At 37.2% G+C, this 17,842-nt stretch overlaps 1 protein-coding gene across 1 annotated transcript in view; it reads left to right on the top strand.

Annotated features, from left to right (window-relative positions):
* Positions 1 to 17,842, top strand: part of PAK3 (p21 (RAC1) activated kinase 3) — a 128,102-nt gene that overhangs the window by 77,812 nt on the left and 32,448 nt on the right. Inside the window, exons 9-10 of the mRNA XM_059678904.1 lie at positions 16,551 to 16,599; positions 16,902 to 17,014. Of these exons, the coding sequence (XP_059534887.1) occupies positions 16,551 to 16,599; positions 16,902 to 17,014 (162 nt within the window). The remainder of the gene's footprint in view (positions 1 to 16,550; positions 16,600 to 16,901; positions 17,015 to 17,842) is intronic.

Genomic DNA, 17,842 nt, shown 5'->3' with positions numbered 1-17,842 from the left:
TTACTTGGCCAAGGTGATAGACCTACAGAACTTCCCTTGTCTGCCCCCCCATCGCTCTAGATCTGTTTTGGCCTCAATAAAGATTTGTTGAACTAATGAGAATGTCTTTCTAGCTCTCCTTTTTCTCTACATCTGTGTTTTTGTGTATGTATGTACATACATACTTTGCTCTTTCTGTATCTGTCTCTCTTTTTTTCTCAATTTATCTTCATCTCTGTTTCTCATATTGACTTGATCAGCCTTACCACATCTAATTCTTTATCCTTTGAGATCTGTCCTTTTTATTCATCTTCACCTTCCACTGTGCATTTTCTCTCTCACACACACACACAACCAAAATGGTCATAATATAAATAAAGATATATTTTAAATTGCTTTTAAGATTAAATTTATTAACATATTGATACTGTAATTTTATCATTTTTTTAATTTACTAAATTTTTGTTTTTAGAGGTTTGTTCTCTGTTGTTAATTTTTAAAAAGAATTATCAAAATATTGACTTATTTCTCTGTAAACCAAAAAACCCACTTAAATTAATTTTCATTTTACTTGAATTGTTCTCAATTGATTTTTTCATGAATTATTAGCCGGTTAACTGTCCTCTACTTTCAACATATAGAACTTTTATTTTCTTTTAATTAAGTCTGTTCTTTATTGTCTTCCTTTACCTATTATAATGGTGACATTCAAACCTCTGTCAGTAATCATTTGATGCTAGAAATAATCAGCTCCAGTATTCAATTTTCAGCTTCAGGGAGCACAACAGCTTAATCGTGGGAGCTGGCTTTGAGAAGAGCCTCTCCATTAATCACACTCATCTACTTGGAAAACTAAATTTTTCCAGTATGGGTTTCTACCATCACAGCATTCAGGCCTGGGGCCAGCGAATTGGGCTCCATCCTCCATAAATCAAGTTCAGAATTGCATGACTAATCATTTGAGGCCATAGCTATGAGACGAAGGTTTAAAATGACATTATTTCACCAGCTTTACTGTGAAAAATGTTCTACAGTCACCAGCAGTGGATATTTTGAGCAGATGTATGAAAGTTTTAAAAACAAGAAAGAAAAAAAAGGCCTGGTACCTCCCAAATTATCATTAACTCAACATTTGTGTGTCAGAAATATATCTGGTGGTGACTTAAGAATTTTCACTTTCTAGGATAGTTATATAAAATAACTTGTTTAATAAATGGAGTAGGATAAGACAGCAAAGTCAAATATTTATTTTTAGTCAGCAGCTATCTTTAGCAAGCCTGTGTAATTCCTGAATAAGGAGCAACTATGTAACAGAAGGCAGAATTTACTAATGTTGGCAGCTATCCTCACAGATTTCTTATTAATATATTTAAATTCATTTTAAGGCCTTTCTTTAAATGAGAATACTCTGAAAAACAAATCCTTTTTTCTCTTTCAGGTTCATATTTGTTTTCTCTTCAACATTATAATAGAAAAACACTTTTGAGGAAGCAACTCAGAGGAGATGGTTTGGATCCAGTTTAACAAATAACTTTTTAAAAAAATTCAGCTAATTTTTGTTGAGTGACTACTATGTATAATGCACATTACATGACATAATAGTTAAGAACCAGATTCTAGGAGTTATAGTGACTGCTATGCTCCCTTTCGCCCTCTCTCTGAACATCTGGCAGGGAGAAAAGGAAAGTTGTATCAAGGAATAAGCAGGACCCCCATTCCTAATGCATGTAACTTTCTCCCATATTTTATTTATATGTTATTACTAGAGGCCTAGTGCACAAAATTCGTGCATGGGTAGGGTTCCTAGGCCTGCCTGGTGATTAGGGCCGATCGGGGCCTTCTGGCTGCCAGCCAGTGTCTTGCTTCCGGCTGCCGGCCAGGGCCTCCCTTCCATGACTGCTGGCTGCCAGATGGGCCCTTCTTTTGTTCTGTGATGCCCCTGGTGGTCAGCAAACATCATAGTGAGCGATCTAAATCCCAGTCTCCAGGGCAAACTCCTGAGGAGACACTTTCCATATTAGCCTTCATTTATTATTATTATTATTATTATTATTATTATTATTATTATTATTCTCCACCACAGATCTCTCCCTGGCTGTCCTAGCCCTAAATGATCATTTCTATCTTCTGTCCATTTGAATCCTATAGCTTATATTAGCACTGGCATGTATACACTATTTATATCTTTGCTTGTCTAGACATTTAAAATTGCTTAAAACTTTGAAAACTATGAAGGAATAAAGGGAGGATTTCTGGAAAATTCAAAGAAATAGAAGAAACCCAGATTCTGAACTCAGAAGGCTGTGAGCAAATTAATTTTTTAAGCATTGGTTTTCTCATTCATAATATACAGAAGGCACATACCTCATAGATTGTGAGAAATGAATGATAGAAGGCATTTAAAGTATATGGCACACAGTGAACTTCTCAGTAAATGCTAGTTATTATCAGGGGTGAAATACACATTTGCAACTACTATGATTAGAGCAGAATATAGTAAGTATTGTAATGTAATTACAGAGAGTTAAGTGGACAGAAAGGAGGGACACATCATTTATAGCCAGGGTGGGGGTTTAATAAAGAATTCTTAGAGAGGAGGTTGCATTTAAATAGTGACTTGAGAAGGTATAAGATTTAACAAGTAGGGATTATAGGAAGTTTCATTTGAAGGAAATCAAATGAACTCTTGCTTCAGATTGTAGGTTTCATTCACTTTGGCATCCTTAGGGCCTGTAACAGTATCTGGCATAGAGTAAGATACTCAGCAAGTATTTGATGAATGCATATTGAAAAGATCAGAAGAATTAAGTCTATAATTGGTTTGTTTACATCAGTATCCAAAGAAATCCACACATTGCATTTGCTTGTATCACCTGTCTCTGTATTCTAAATCAATCTCCCTTCTTTTTCCACTACCATTGACTTCTTAAGGAAACTAGTAATTGTCTTATAGAATGTACCATGTTCTGGGTTTCTCTATTAATTTCATTTGATATCATTTAACTTGTTCCTCTATTCCCTGTAATTCCTATAAGTGGAAGATAAGTTAAGAAGCTTAATAAGGTTCAGGTTCTACTTTTGGCAAGATTTCTTCATTTTTGGTGCTGTGCGTATAATACTATATCAGGAGGCACACAGTGTCTTATTGTTCCATATTTTAGGGATACATAGATTGATCACAATATTAAATGGGTAACTGTCCCCTCCAATGCAAAGTTCCTGATCAACCGTTCATCTAATGGAGTCATCTATTGGTGATTATTACAAAAAATCAACTATTTCACTAGGGCTTACAAAATAGTGATTTAAAAACAAACTATCCTGCCTTCCATACTAACTTGCTAGGATACTTTTCTTGAAAAGAACTTTACCTCATCAGCTAGGGGTCTTTGGTTACTCTGGAATGTAGTTCATACAGGGAAATCATGACAAACGCATCATTTTAATTGTTAATTTTCAGTGTAAAAGGTTGGTACTCAAATTACTTCCAAAGGTGTCCAATAAGAGGTGTTTTGATTTTTTTTAGTGGGTGGAGGCATTGTCTTTTTTTAGTGTTTCGATTCTTTATTGTTTAGAGTAGTACATATGTCTTCTTTTCCACCCATCGACCTCTCCCCAGCCACTCCCACACCCCAACACATGCCCTCAACCCCTAGTGTCTCTGTCCATTGGTTATACTTATATGCATACATAAAAGTCCTTTGGCTGATCTCTTACCCCCTATCCCCACCCCATCTTCCCTCTGAGGTTGGATGGTCGGTTTGATGCTTCTGTTTCTATTTTTGTTCATCAGTTTATGTTGTTCATTATATTCCACAAATGAGTGAGATCATGTGATATTTATTTTTCTCTGACTGGGTTATATTGCTTAGCATAATGCTCTGCATATCCATCCATTCTGTTGTGAATCGTAAGAGTTCTTTCTATTTTATACCACCATAGTATTCCATTGTGTGGACATACCACAGCTTTTTAATCTATTCATCTGCTGATGGGCACTTAGGCTGTTTCCAGATTTTAGCTATTGTAAATTGTGCTGCTATGAACATAGGGTTGTATATATCCTGTCTGATTGGTGTTTCTGATTTCTTGGGATACATTCCTAGAAGTGGCATTACTGGGTCAAATGGGAGTTCCATTTTTAATTTTTTTGAGAAACTCCATACTGTTTTCCACAGTGGCTGCACCAGTCTGCATTCCCACCAGCAGTGCATGAGGGTTCCTTTTTCTCCACATCTTCAGCAGCATTTGTTGTTTATTGATCACAGTCATTCTGACAGGTGTGAGATGGTACCTCATTATCATTTTGATTTGCATCTCTTGGATGATAAGTGACTTTGAGCATGTTTTCATATGTCTCATGGCCTTCTGTATGTCCACTTTCAAAAAGTGTCTATTTAGGTCTGTTCCCCATTTTTTGAATGGATTGTTTATCTTCTTTTTGTTAAGTTGTATGAGTTCCCTATAAATTTTGGAGATTAGACCCTTATTGGAGATGACATTGGCAAATATGTTCTCCCATGCAGTGGGCTTTCTTAATGTTTTCTTGATGGTTTCTTTTGCTGTGCAAAAGCTTTTTACTTTGATGTAGTCCCATTTGTTTATTTTCTCTTTAGTTTCCATTGTCCTAGGAGCTGTATCAGTAAAGATATTGCTTCAACATATATCTGATATTTTTCTGCCTATGGATTTTTCTAATATTTTTATGGTTTTCCTTCTTACGTTTAAGTCCTTTATCCATTTTGAGCTTATTTTTGTGTATGGTATAAGTTGGTGGTCTAGTTTCATTTTCTTGCATGTATCTGTCCAATTTTCCCAGCACCATTTATTGAAGAGGCTGTCTTGATTCCATTGTATGTTCTTGCCTCCTTTGTCAAATAGTAATTTAGCATAATGGTTTCAGTCAATTTCCGGGTTCTCTGTTCTGTTCCATTGGTCTATATGTCTGTTCTCATGCCAGTGCCAGGCAGTTTTGAGAACAGTGGCTTTGTAATATAGCTTGATATCTGGTATTGTTATCCTTCTAACTTTGTCCTTTCTTAGGATTGCTGCAGCTATTTTTGTTTTGTTTTGTTTTTGTTTTGTTTTGTTTTTTACCTCAAATGAATATTTGGTGAGTTTGTTCTAGGTATGTGAAATATGCCATTGGTATTTTAATAGGGAGATGCATTGAATCTATAGATTCCTTTGAGTAGTATGGACTTTTAATGATGTTGATTCTACCAGTCCATGAACATGGTATATTCTTCCATTTGTTTAATAGTATGTCTTCCTCTATCTCTTTTTTCAACATACAGTAGTTTTCCAAGTACATGTCTTTTACCGCATTAGTTAAGTTTATTCCTAGGTATCTTAACTTTTTTGTTGCAATGGTAAATGGATTTTTTTTTTTTAGTTTCTCTTTCTGTGAGTTTATTATTGGTGTTTAAAAATACCAGTAGATTTCTGGGTATTAATCTTGTATCCTGTTAGATTAAGAATTCATTTATTAAGTCTAGTAGTGTGTTGATGGAGTCTTTAGGGTTTTCTATGTACAATATCATGTCATCTGTGAATAATGATGGTTTTACTTCTTCATTTCCAATTTGGATGCCTATTATTTTTTCTTCTTGTGTGAGGACTATGGCTAGCACTTACAGTACTATGTTGGATGGGAGTAGTGAAAATGGGTAGCCCTGTCTTGTTCACTTTATTAGGGGAAATGGTTTTAGCTTTTGCACATTGAGTATGATGTTGGCTGTAGGTTTATCATTATAAGGCTTTATTATGTTGAGGTATGATCCCTCTATTCCTACTTTGCTAAGAGTTCTTATCACGAAAGGGTGTTGGATTTTGTCAAATGCTTTTTCTGCATCAATTGATATAATTATGTGATTTTTGTTTCTCAATTTGTTTATGTGATGTATTACATTTATTGATTTGCAGATATCATACCAACTTTGCATCCCCGGGATAAATCCCACTTGGTCATGTTGTATGATCTTTCTAATGTAATACTGGATCCAATTTGCCAGAATTTTGTTGAGGATTTTAGCATCTATGTTCATAAAGAATATTGGCCTGCAATTCTCTTTCTTTATAGTGTCTTTATCTGGTTTTGGGATTCGGGAATGCTGGTTTCATAGAAAGAGCTTGGAAGTGTTCCTTCCTCTTGAATATTTTGGAATAGCATGAGGAGGTTAGGTTTTCGTTCTTCTTTGAATGTTTGGTAAAACTTCCCTGTGAAGCCTTCAGACCCAGGGCATAAGTTTGCTGGAAGCTTCTTGACTACTGCTTCAATTTCCTCCATAGTTATTGGCCTATTCAGATTTTTTATTCTTCCTGACTGATTTTTAGAAGCTTATATTTTTCTAGGAGTATGTCCATTTCGTTGAGGTCAGCCAGATTGTTGGAATAGAGTTGTTCATAGTAATTTTTTTTATAATCCTTTGTATTTCTGTGGGGTCTGTTGTTAGTTCACCTCTTTCATTTCTGATTTTGTTTATTTGAGTCCTCTCTCTTTGCTGCTTAGTGAGCCTGGCTAGAGGTTCATTTTTTTTCCTTTATTGATTAAGGTATTACATAGGTGTCCTTATCCCTCCATTGCACTCCCATCCCTCCCCGACACACACTCATGCCCTCACCCCCCTGGTGTCTGTGTCCATTTTGTTTATCCTTCCAAAGTACCAGTTCTTGGGTTTGTTTGTTTTTTACTTGTTGTTTTTGTTTGTTTGTTTGTTTGTTTTGTTTTGTTTCTGTGTCATTTATTTCCACTCTGATTTTTATTATTTCCTTCCTTCAGCTCACTCTGGGCTTTTCTTCTCGCTCTCTTTCTAATTCAAGTTGTAGAGTTAGATAATTTAATAGCAGTTTTTCTTCTTTTTTGAGGTAGGCCTGTAATGCTATGAACTTCCCTCTCAGGACTGCTTTCACTATGTCCAATTGGTTTAGATTGTTGTGTTTTTATTGTCATTTTTTTCCAGGATGTTTTTTATTTCTTCTTTGGTCTCCTTGGTAACCCAATCATTGTTTAATAACATGCTATTTAGCCTCCAAGATTTGTATTTTATTTAGATTGTTTTTATTGTAGTTTATTTTTAATATGATGCCATTGTGATTTGAAAAGATGCTTGATATTATTTCAATCTTTTTGAATTTGGAGGGACTTTTCCTGTGTCCCAATATGTTGTCTATCTTTGAGAATGTCCAATGTGCACTTGAGAAGAATGTATATTCTGTAGCTTGGGGGTGAAATGTTCTGAAGATGTCAGTTAAGTACATCTTATCCAGTGAGTCGTTTAGGATTGGTTTCTTTGTTGATTTTTTGTCTAGAGGATTTATCCAGTGATGTCAATGGGGTATTAAAGTCCCCTACTATGATTGTATTGGTGTGGATCTCTCCATTGATATCTTACAGGAGTTGTTTTTGTTTGCTTGTTTGTTTGTTTTTATGTATTTGGGTGCTCCTGCATTGGGTGTATATATGTTTACCAGAGTTACTAGTATATCTGCTTGTTGTATCAATCCTTTTAGTATTACGAAGTGGCCTTCCTTATCTATTGATATGGCCTTCACTTGAGCTCTATTTTGCCAGGTATAAGTATTGCTACCCCAGCTTTTTTTTTTCATTTGCCTGAAAAATATTTTTCTATCCCTTCACTTTCTGTCTGTGTGAGTCCCTTGTTCTGAGGTGGATGTCTTGTAGACTGCATATATATGGGTCATGTTTTCTTATCCACTGGATGTCTTTTTATTGGAGCATTTAATCTTTTTATGTTTAAGGTTTTTATTGATAGGCACTTGTTTGTTGCCATTTTTTTTAAATCTTTTATGCCTGTGTTCCTTCTTCCCTTTCGATTTCTTCTTTTTATAATAGTCCCTCTAGCATTTCTTGCTTTACTGGCTTGGTGGTTATAAAATAACTTAGTTGTTTTTGTTTATTTGTTTGTTTGTTTTTGTCTGTGAAGCTCCTGATTTCCCCTTCAATTTTTAATGATAGTCTTTCTGGATAGAGTATTCTTGTATTCAGCCCCATGCTTTGCATCACTTTGTAAATTTCCGTCCATTCTTTTCTGGCCTGATGTGTTTCTGTTGAGAAATCATTTGATAATCTAATGGAAGATCCCTTGTAGGTAACTCTCTGACCATCTCTTGCAGTCTTTGAGATTCTCTATTTGTTATTAACATTTGCCATTGTAATTACAACATGTCTTGGTGTTGGGTCTTTTCAGGTTCATCTTGTTTGGAACTCTTTCTGTTTATGTGACATTTTTCTCCCCACATCAGGGAAGTTTTCTGTCATTATTTTTTCAAATAGGTTTTCTGTTCCTTGCTCCTCTTCTTGTCCTTCTGGCACCCCTATTATACAGATTTTACTTCATTTAATGTTGTCCCAAAGCTTCCTTAAGCTCTCCTGCTTTTCTCATTTTTTTCTCCAATTGCTATTCAGATTGGGTGTTTTCCCATCCTGTCTTCTAACTAGCCAATTTGGTTCTCAGCTTCTTCTAGTCTACTGTTGAAACCTTCCATTGTGTTTTTTATTGTAGCTATATCATTCTTCATTTTCTCTTCATTCTTACATAAGTTGATTTTCTCATCCAGACGGTTTAGGAGCTGTATGACCTTTACTCTGAATTCTTTTTCTGACATATTGTATGCCTCAGTTGTTGACTCCAGATTCTCGGGGTCAGCAGGGGTGCATGCACAGTTCCTCTGGTGTATGACTTCCTGTGAAGGCCCAGAGCCCTCTGGCATGGAATTCACTGGACATCCCTGGCACCCAAGGCACAGTGCACGTGCCCCTGCCTACCCTGAGAATCTGAACTGAACAACTGAGGTGGTGGGCTTGGCGGGAGGGGAGAGCACTCTGGGGCTCACAGGAGCCTATGGCCAGGGAGGTTGGAGTCCCGGAGTTTGTGGGTCTGCAGATGAAGTAGCAGTTCTTTGGGTGGAGAGGCTGCAGGGTCCAGGACTGTATCTGAGGCCAGTCTGGTGGTGATGAAGCTGGGCTCCTAATCACAGCAGCTCTCCCCTTCAAGATGGCGTGGTTTCTGTGCCAGAGCCAGCGCCTTGGGAGTGCTTGCAGTGGTAGCAGGGGCTCCCCATCTAGTAGAGCCTGAGACTCCTGCACGGTCTAACTGTCACACACACACACACACACACACACACACACAGCACACAGCACACACGTCCGCACACTCCTCTTTCGCTTACTCACATTCTCTCCCTCACTGGCAGCCATCTTAACCAGTTCTGCATTCTCTTATTTTCTGGAGGCATTGTCTTTTATTTTTAAAAATATCTTTATAAACTCATGTGGTTTTTTTGTATTTTTATTTTGTTTCATTCAATTACATTCACCATTTATTTTGTTTCATTCAATTTTTGATGGTCCAACTGTCCTATCTTTGGGTAATGTGATCCCTTTTCACAGCATTAATGTTGAGAATGACCTGTAAAAACTTGTCTAGGACATGTAGTTAAGAGGTCATACCTTCAGAAAGAATTTATTTATATCATTTTATTACAATTCTGACAGGTACTCTCTATAAGCATACAAACCCAGCATTTATTGAGAATATTTCAAACTAATGTGTCTTTCCCAAAGAGTACTTTATGTATAAAAATAAATGAATATGCAAAATCATCACATTACATAAGATATTTTATAAAGATTTGAATTTAGGGCAATTTTTTTTCCTGATGGATCATTTTAGGGAAAAAACACCTTAGTATTTGGGCATATATGGTACATTTCTCTGTGTGTGGTTGGTATGTTTTTAACACAAGTAGTAACAAACTATCTTCTTTTCTGTTATCTGCCTCTGTCTTAAAGGTTACATGTCAGTACTTTATTTTTAACAGAAGTAGTGTTTTGTTATTTGGATGTACTGTAATTTATTTAATCAGGCCCCATTGATAGACATTCAGTTGGTTTCAAATATTTTGCTATTATAAACAAGGCTTTAGTGAAGATCCTTGAAAATGAGCTGTTTAGTACATATGCAAATTTATTACCAGAATAAATTCCTGAAAGTAGAATTATTAGATGAGTCTTTGCATAGGGCCACCCACCCAAAAAGTATTTTCTTCCTCATGGGATCTAATTGGGCCATACATGGTAGAACACTGCTATGAGGCACTAAATAAATGTAGTCTGAGAGTTATAATCGGCTTTGTGATGAAGGAGATTAGAAGTAGATTAGCATTTGTGAAGAATAATGCTTATGGAGCAATGGAAGATGCTTTTTGTTTTTAAAAGCACTGAGTTGTGTGCTGTACCTTATAAATAAAGATGATGCCACTTACTCCACCACCATTAACAGAGTTTGTGCACTTTAAGTTGTTTTTTACAGCCATAGTAAGGAGCTTGTGTTAAGCCACCTGCCCTTTTTGCCTGTTTAGGCTAGGCCCTCTTGAAACCAGTGGTGCACATAGTGAAACAGCTGCTTAAACTTAATGTTGGAATGAGTAGTTGAGAGTTATCTGGCCTTTCCAGAGATTAAGCCCTGTAACTGTGGCCTCATTATCATTGGACTATAACCCACTGAGCTCCCTGGCCCCACACTCATAATGTGTTATAACTCTATTTAGATTTAAATGTCCATGAATACTTTAATGCAGTCTCTGGGTGTCTAAGTGAGGAAGCCTGTCTAAAATGGCCCTGCTTAATGTGTGCCAAAAGTGGACTATGACCATGATTAATTCTTAGAATTGGACTTTATCTTCTGCTGAGTATTTAAGATGCAGTTACTACTTTTAGTCCATTATTTAGAGATTGTCTTGGTATGTTAACATGATCATGGGTTGACATTGGGTCTTAGGAGGAAGCATCAAAACCTGATGAAGATTGCTGATACTTAAACTGATTTGTCTTAGGAGGAAAAAGGAGAAATAGTGAATTGTATGTTTCTTTTTAGAGCCTTTAGAACAGATGCCAGTGGTTGTTGTTTTTTTTTTCATTTTGGTGCTAAGTGCTTGGTCAGATCAAGAAGAAACTGTTAGTAAAGCATTTAATGTAATGACATGAACCCAGCAGAAAACATCACATTGTAATTGATGATGACACACAACAGTTGAATAATTGGTTTAATATTCTTGAACCACAGTATAGGTTAACTGAAAATCTTTTCCTCAAAATTAGGAGACTTTTGTGACATACTAGCTGTGTCATCTTAGATGATCTCTATTTTTTCTTGAGTCTGGATAATGCTTGATTTCTTTATATCATGGGAATGGCTGAGTCTTATAATAAACTAGAGGCCCGGTGCACAAAAATTTGTGCACTTGGGGGTAGGGGGTCCCTCAGCCCGGCCTGTGCCCTTTCACAGTCTGGGACCCCTAGGGGGTGACCACTTGCTGGCTTAGGCCTGCTCCCTGGGGGGTTGGGCCTAAGATGGCAATCAGTCATCCCTCTGGCAGCCCGGGAGCCCTCGGGGGATGTCCACTTGCCAGCAGGGAGCAGGCCTAAGCTGCAGTCAGACATCCTTAGCGCTGCTGAGGAGGCAGGAGAGGCTCCCACCACCACTGCTGTACTGGCAGCCGTCAGCCTGGCTTGTGGCTGAGCAGAGCTCCCCACTGTGAGAGGGCACTGACCACCAGAGGGCAGCTCCTGCATTGAGCATCTTCCCCCTGGTGGTCAGTGTGTGTCATAGTGACCAGTTATTCCCAGTCTTTCTGCTGTTAGGGTCAGTTTGCACATTACCCTTTTAATATATAGAATAGAGGCCTGGTTCACGGGAGGGGGTGGCTGGTTTGCTCCAAAGGGTGATCTGGATCAGGGTGGGGGTCCCGCTTGGGTGCCTGGCCAGCCTGGGTGAGGGGCTGATGGCTGTTTGCAGCTGGTCACACCCCCTTCAGGGTGGGGGTCCCCACTGGGGTGCCTGGACAGTCTGAGTGAGGGGCTGAGAGCTGTTCTCAGGCTGATGGGCCACTGAAGCTCCCAGCCTCTTTTTTTTTTTATTCTGGGATTTGTTTACCTTCTATAGCTGTCACTGGAGCTGAGAGCCAGCTCCAGCTCTGAGGCCATGGCTGGCTAAAAGAAGGTATCTGGGGTTTGTTTAGCTTCTATAATTGAAACTCTGTTGCCATCACTGGCGCTCTAAGCTCTGGACTGAAAGCAGGTACCTGGGGTTTGTTTAGCTTCTATAATTGCAACATTGTTGCATCCGGAGCTCAGAGCTGGGCCGCGGCAGGTGAGGAACCTTGGCTTCCTCCATCACTGGAGCAAGCAAGCATCCTGCTCGCTTCAGCTGCGTGGCTGCCAGCCGCCATCTTTGTTGGTGGTTAATTTGCATGTCTCGCTGATTAGCCAATGGGAAGCATAGCGGAGGTATGGTTAATTACCATGTTTGTCTATTATTAGATAGGATACACATAAGCCCCATCATAAACAAATGTTCTTCCTTCCACAGTCTGGCTTCAATACAATTGGAAAAGAGAGATAATATGAATTAATGTAATTAAATGGCCTACAAATAAAATTATAGTCTGTGGATGATGATGAAGATAGATGATGATGATAATGATGATGATGATGATGATGATGATTTTTGCTAATATTTATTGGCAATTTCTATATGTCAGTACTGGTTTTTATATATTGTATACATTTGAACCTCTAATCCTGAGCCATGGAGAGGTTAAATTATTTACCCAAGGTCACACAACTAGGAACTGATAAGATTTGAACCTGGGAAGATTTGAGTAGATGGGAGTGAGTATTGTTGTTCTTAACCCATCAGTGAACAAAGAGAGTTCTTTAATAAACTAATAAGAGGAGTGAAATTCACATATGTGCCAGTTAGAATATGGAAAAGCATCAGAACTGGGGTACAGAGAGGTTGTTAGAGGTGCTAAGAAGGAGTTGGAGACTGCACTAAGTTTTACTCTGAAGTTTAGTACCTGAATATGTGTGTTTGAATTAAGGATTCTACAAAGACTGGAAGTTGGGACAACCAACAACTTATTGGTCAAAGCAGTGAATTCTAAATGCCTAACAATTTCTTTGGTGGGGGGTTGGGTGTGGGAATTGAAGTGGAGGAGGATATCACCATTTTAAATTCTGGGACAAGAGTTGGAAGGAAGGGAAAAATGGTTCCCACTAGACAATTGTGTATGTACAATAAGACGAGGGAATGAGAAGTGAGGAATAAAGTTCATTTTTGAGTTAATAACTGATTCCTAGAGTTTCAGGGTCTTTAAGCCTCTTTGGATTAAGGATTCTTGGCAATTCCATATAACCCAAGATATTGGTATTCTCGGATTAGAACTCTAGGAATTTTAATGAAGTGCTAAGGGAGGGGAGCCACAAAAATCCCAAGAATTTGAAAGGTTAAGGTCTGGAGATGTTAAATTTGAATCCCCCTTACACTCCAAGTCAATCACAGTTTTAACCCCTAGGGCAGTGGAAATGGGCTTAGGGAGTGGAGGATGAGGTGGTGAAAAAGGGGAAAGCCACCTTGGCAGAAATTTTGGGCCTCTCTCTCTAGGCCAGTGATGGCAAACTTATGACACGTGTGTCAGAGGTGACACGCGAACTCATTTTTTAGTTGATTTTTCTTTGTTAAATGGCATTTAAATATATAAAATAAATATCAAAAATATAAATCTTTGTTTTACTATGGTTGAAAATATCAAAAAATTTCTATATGTGACACAGCACCAGAGTTAAGGTAGGGTTTTTCAAAATGCTGACACGCCGAGCTCAAAAGGTTCGCCATCACTGCTCTAGGCTTTAACTAGAACAGCTCCCATTTTATACAGAGGGTTTCTGCATATGATAAAGCTTTCCTCATTTGCTAAAGGGATTCCAAACTTAAAAGGCAGCTCTAGCCAGCTTGGCTCAGTGGATAGAGTGTCAGCCTGTGGATTCAAGGACCCTGGGTTTAATTCCGGTCAAGGGCATATGCCTGGGTTGTGGGCTCGATCCCCAGTAGGGGGCATGCAAGAGGCATCCAATTAATGATTCTCTCTCTCATCATTGATGTTTCTATCTCTCTCTCCCTCTCCTTTCCTGTCTAAAATCAATTAAAAAAAAGAACTCATAGTTTAGTGTATTTTCTTATAAAAGAAAAAGAAAACGGCAAAACCACTTTAGTAAGAAAAAAAGGACATGGAACCTCTAAAAAGTTTTCTAATAGTCTTTGTCCTTTTTAAAAATAGTGATGGATGCTAACAATGTTTTGGCTGGGATAATGGGAAGAGCCTACTAACAACTCAGTAAGTGAGTCATACTTACTGTGAAACCAATAACAGCAGCAGCAGCAGCAACAATGACAATGTTAGCAGTTACCATATTAAAGCACTAACTCTGATTTGGGAACATGGCTAAATGGTTACACAGACTGTGCCATGTAATTCTCTGTACTTCTAAGAGATAAATACTGTATCTAATTTTACAGATATCACTTTTTTTGCATCTGAAGGAATTGAGCAAGTGGTCTACATATATATAGGAATAAACCAAGTGAAGGCATTTTTAAATTTAATGCTGCATATATATTTGAGTAGTTGCTCAGGGCTTATACAGCTGAAATACCCACTAGGTTGAGGTGACCTATTCCTTTACACTCAGGCAATTCTGAGTTTGGAAGGGCAAACCACGAACTGGCCTCTAAAATCAGGAAGGTCTGATTATTTTTTCAAGAGGGAAGAGTTTTATGTAGACTTAAGTAAAAGAAAAAACACTTTCTTCACATAAATGCAAGGTGTTGTTGCAAGTGCATGTTTGCTTAAAAAGACTTTTATTATTTGGTTTATTCAACAAATAATACTTATTGAACACCAACTATGTGCTCTGAGCCCTGAATTTCAAACATATAAAATTGAAAGAGCAACTTGTTTAATATAATTCTCAAACCTAAGGAATTTCTAAAATTACCAAATCCTGGTTTAGAGGGGACCTATTGATTGTGATTTCTCACTCTAATTTCAATAGATACTTAAATACCCATGCAGAGTGACAAGAGAAGTAACATTTATAGATGCTAGATCATGGAATTAAAGAATCTTAAAAATTAAGTAACCCATTTCTTTATATATTTTGCAGGTCAGAGAGTCAGACAGGCTTAGATTATAAACTCTATAACCTTGGACAGGTTTCTTAACCTCTCTGATACTCAGATTCCTTATCTATAACATGGGAATAATAGCACTTGCCTTATAGAAATAAGGTAAGGATTACATAAGACAATTTATATGAAATTTTTAGTGCAGTGTCTGACACATGCAACATGCTCAATATATGTTTTCTGTTATTGTGATTACTATTTTCCAAGTGAGGGGACTGAAACACAGAGAGGGGAAGTGACTAGTCTAAGGTCACACAGATTGTTAATGTTAGGACAAACATTAGAAATCAAATCTCTATTAGTACTCAAATATTCCTTAAACTACATCACCAAGTTTAATCCTTAGGAACAGGTAATGTAAACTTCCTAGGCCTGTGATAAGTATTTTAGCTCATCCAGAGAGAAGAATGACAAGGAAATGGCTGACATAGCAAGAGAATTCCTGGACTCACAAAACAAAACATCAAGGAATAAATAGAGAACAAATGAGAAACAATAATTACCAGAAAGTTTAGACAGCACTGTTAAAGCATTACTATTCCTGGTGAATCACAGAACTGATCTCTATCCTCTTCCTCTCCCTCTTCCTCTCCCTCCTCCTCCTCCTCCTCCTCCTCCTCCTCCTCCTCCTCCTCTTCCTCCTCCTCTTCCTCCTCCTTTATCCACCACAAACATTTCCACAAAAATGACTAGGTTTTTGCTTTTCCTGGAGATGGGGGCGGGGAGGTGGTTCAGAATGCATAAGTGTTTCACAAAATTTTACCATGAAGTCAGCTTTATTAGACAAATTCTAATTGCAAAGCAAAGTAGCCTTGTAATTCAAGTTATAATGGAAGAATGAGTATTACCAAGAGTTAAAAAATGATACATTTTAAAAAAGATTGTGGAATGGAGTGTAACCTCATAGTAGAAGCTGTTGAGAAATATAGCAGAAAGAAAAAAAAAAGGCTAAACAGTAAATCCATATTGTTATTGGTTTGTGTAGCTATGGGTAAGTACAGCACTGAGAATGATTTATTTGTTACATGAAGATATTAAGAATTAGAAATATATTTTAAAAGCTACTTTGTTTATATGATAAAGTAAATAATTTACAGTTGGCTAAGCAAATATATATATATATATATATATATATATATATATATATATATAATTTTCTTTCAGTTTAATTAGAGATCTGTCATGTTGGTTGTTGCAACATCCAAGGAGTACTAGTATTTAAAATGTTCCAGGAGATTCCTAAAAGGAGCAACGCCACTTTGCTCAGTTTATTACTGTGTAGTACCATGGCACACAGATTGCTGCCAGGAAGTCTGACTGGATTTCCTGGCCCACCAAAAGAAATATGTCATGACTATTTCACGTGTAATTACTATACAAAACAGTTGTTATTTTTGTACTTCATCCTTTAATCTTGAGTTTGCTGATATCCTTCTCCTAAAAATAATTACATTTATTTCGAAGACAACATATTGATAGCACTTTGACTGCTTATTCAGTTGATAATTTTCACCTTTACAGGGCATCGGGTACTGTCTATACAGCACTTGACATTGCAACAGGACAAGAGGTAAGTGCTAATATTGAATCCTGATTTTTACTTTCCTTTATTCATATTAATCAGATTTCCTCTTTGATGGCATTTATGCCTGGAAAAAAAAATGGGTACAACTGGATTGATATTGTAGTTTTCTTTATTGGTATCTAAAGTATCTGAAGTCGATAGTTTGCATGAGATTAACTACAGAAAAGGAGGGTTTGTGGCACCAAGACAAAGCTTCTTAAGATAAAGAATTTGTATACCCCCAAATATGGATGTTTGTTTTTTGTCTAATAATTATAATACATTCTTATATTTTAATCATCATTCAGGTGGCCATAAAGCAGATGAACCTTCAACAGCAGCCCAAAAAGGAACTAATTATTAATGAAATTCTGGTCATGAGGGAAAATAAGAACCCCAATATTGTTAATTATTTAGATAGGTAAGTGTGCTCTCTAATTGTGTACTTGTTTTTTTTTAAATGGAATGTCATTTTCATGGCAAATTACTTTATTTAGAATCTATTTAACATCCATTCTATAAATATTTCTCAAATGTTACAAAATAGAGTAGCAGATCTATTGATAAACTTGCATCCACTTATCTTTATTCACCCATCAAACGTTTGAAGACATTTTATAGTCTTGACTTTAAACATGAGCAGTTTTTGTAATTTCCTTTTGAGGATCATGACTTCTTGTTTGCAGGAAATAGCCTATTGCATATAAGAGAGGGCTGTGGTGCGTTAAATTTCATCAAGTGTTTGTCTGAAGCTAGTGCAGTCTCTGAGTGTCTAAGTGAGGAAACCTGTCTAAAATGTCCCTGCTTAATGTGTGCTTTGTAAATAACTGACAGTGAGGCCCCAGGGAATCGAGACTTTAATCTCAAACCTTTTTCTTAGACCAGGTAATGAATGTCTCTTTCATCAGTGGTATTAGCAGTGGATTATGAAAAATAAATGAATAAATGAATACATACATACATACATACATACATACATAGGCATTTAAAGACAGCACCAGCTCTTCTTCAATTGTGGTTAACCTCTGTCTCACTCAATTTCAATAAGTGTTCGTTTGGCACCACGGTGCTGTGTACTCTGGGGATACAAAGGAAATAAGACTGGGCCTACAATATCAGTGAGTTTAGGATCTTGCTTTCTGTGTTTTACACCAGGTAGACCAGTAGTACAGGAGAGGAAAGGGAGACAAGAAAAGGGAGGGTCAAATTTTATAGTAGAAATCAGTGTTTCATAAAGTGTCACAACTGC

This window comes from Myotis daubentonii, chromosome X (assembly GCF_963259705.1).
Source record: "Myotis daubentonii chromosome X, mMyoDau2.1, whole genome shotgun sequence".
NCBI lineage: Eukaryota > Metazoa > Chordata > Mammalia > Chiroptera > Vespertilionidae > Myotis > Myotis daubentonii.
This window is presented reverse-complemented; position numbering and strand designations above follow the sequence as displayed.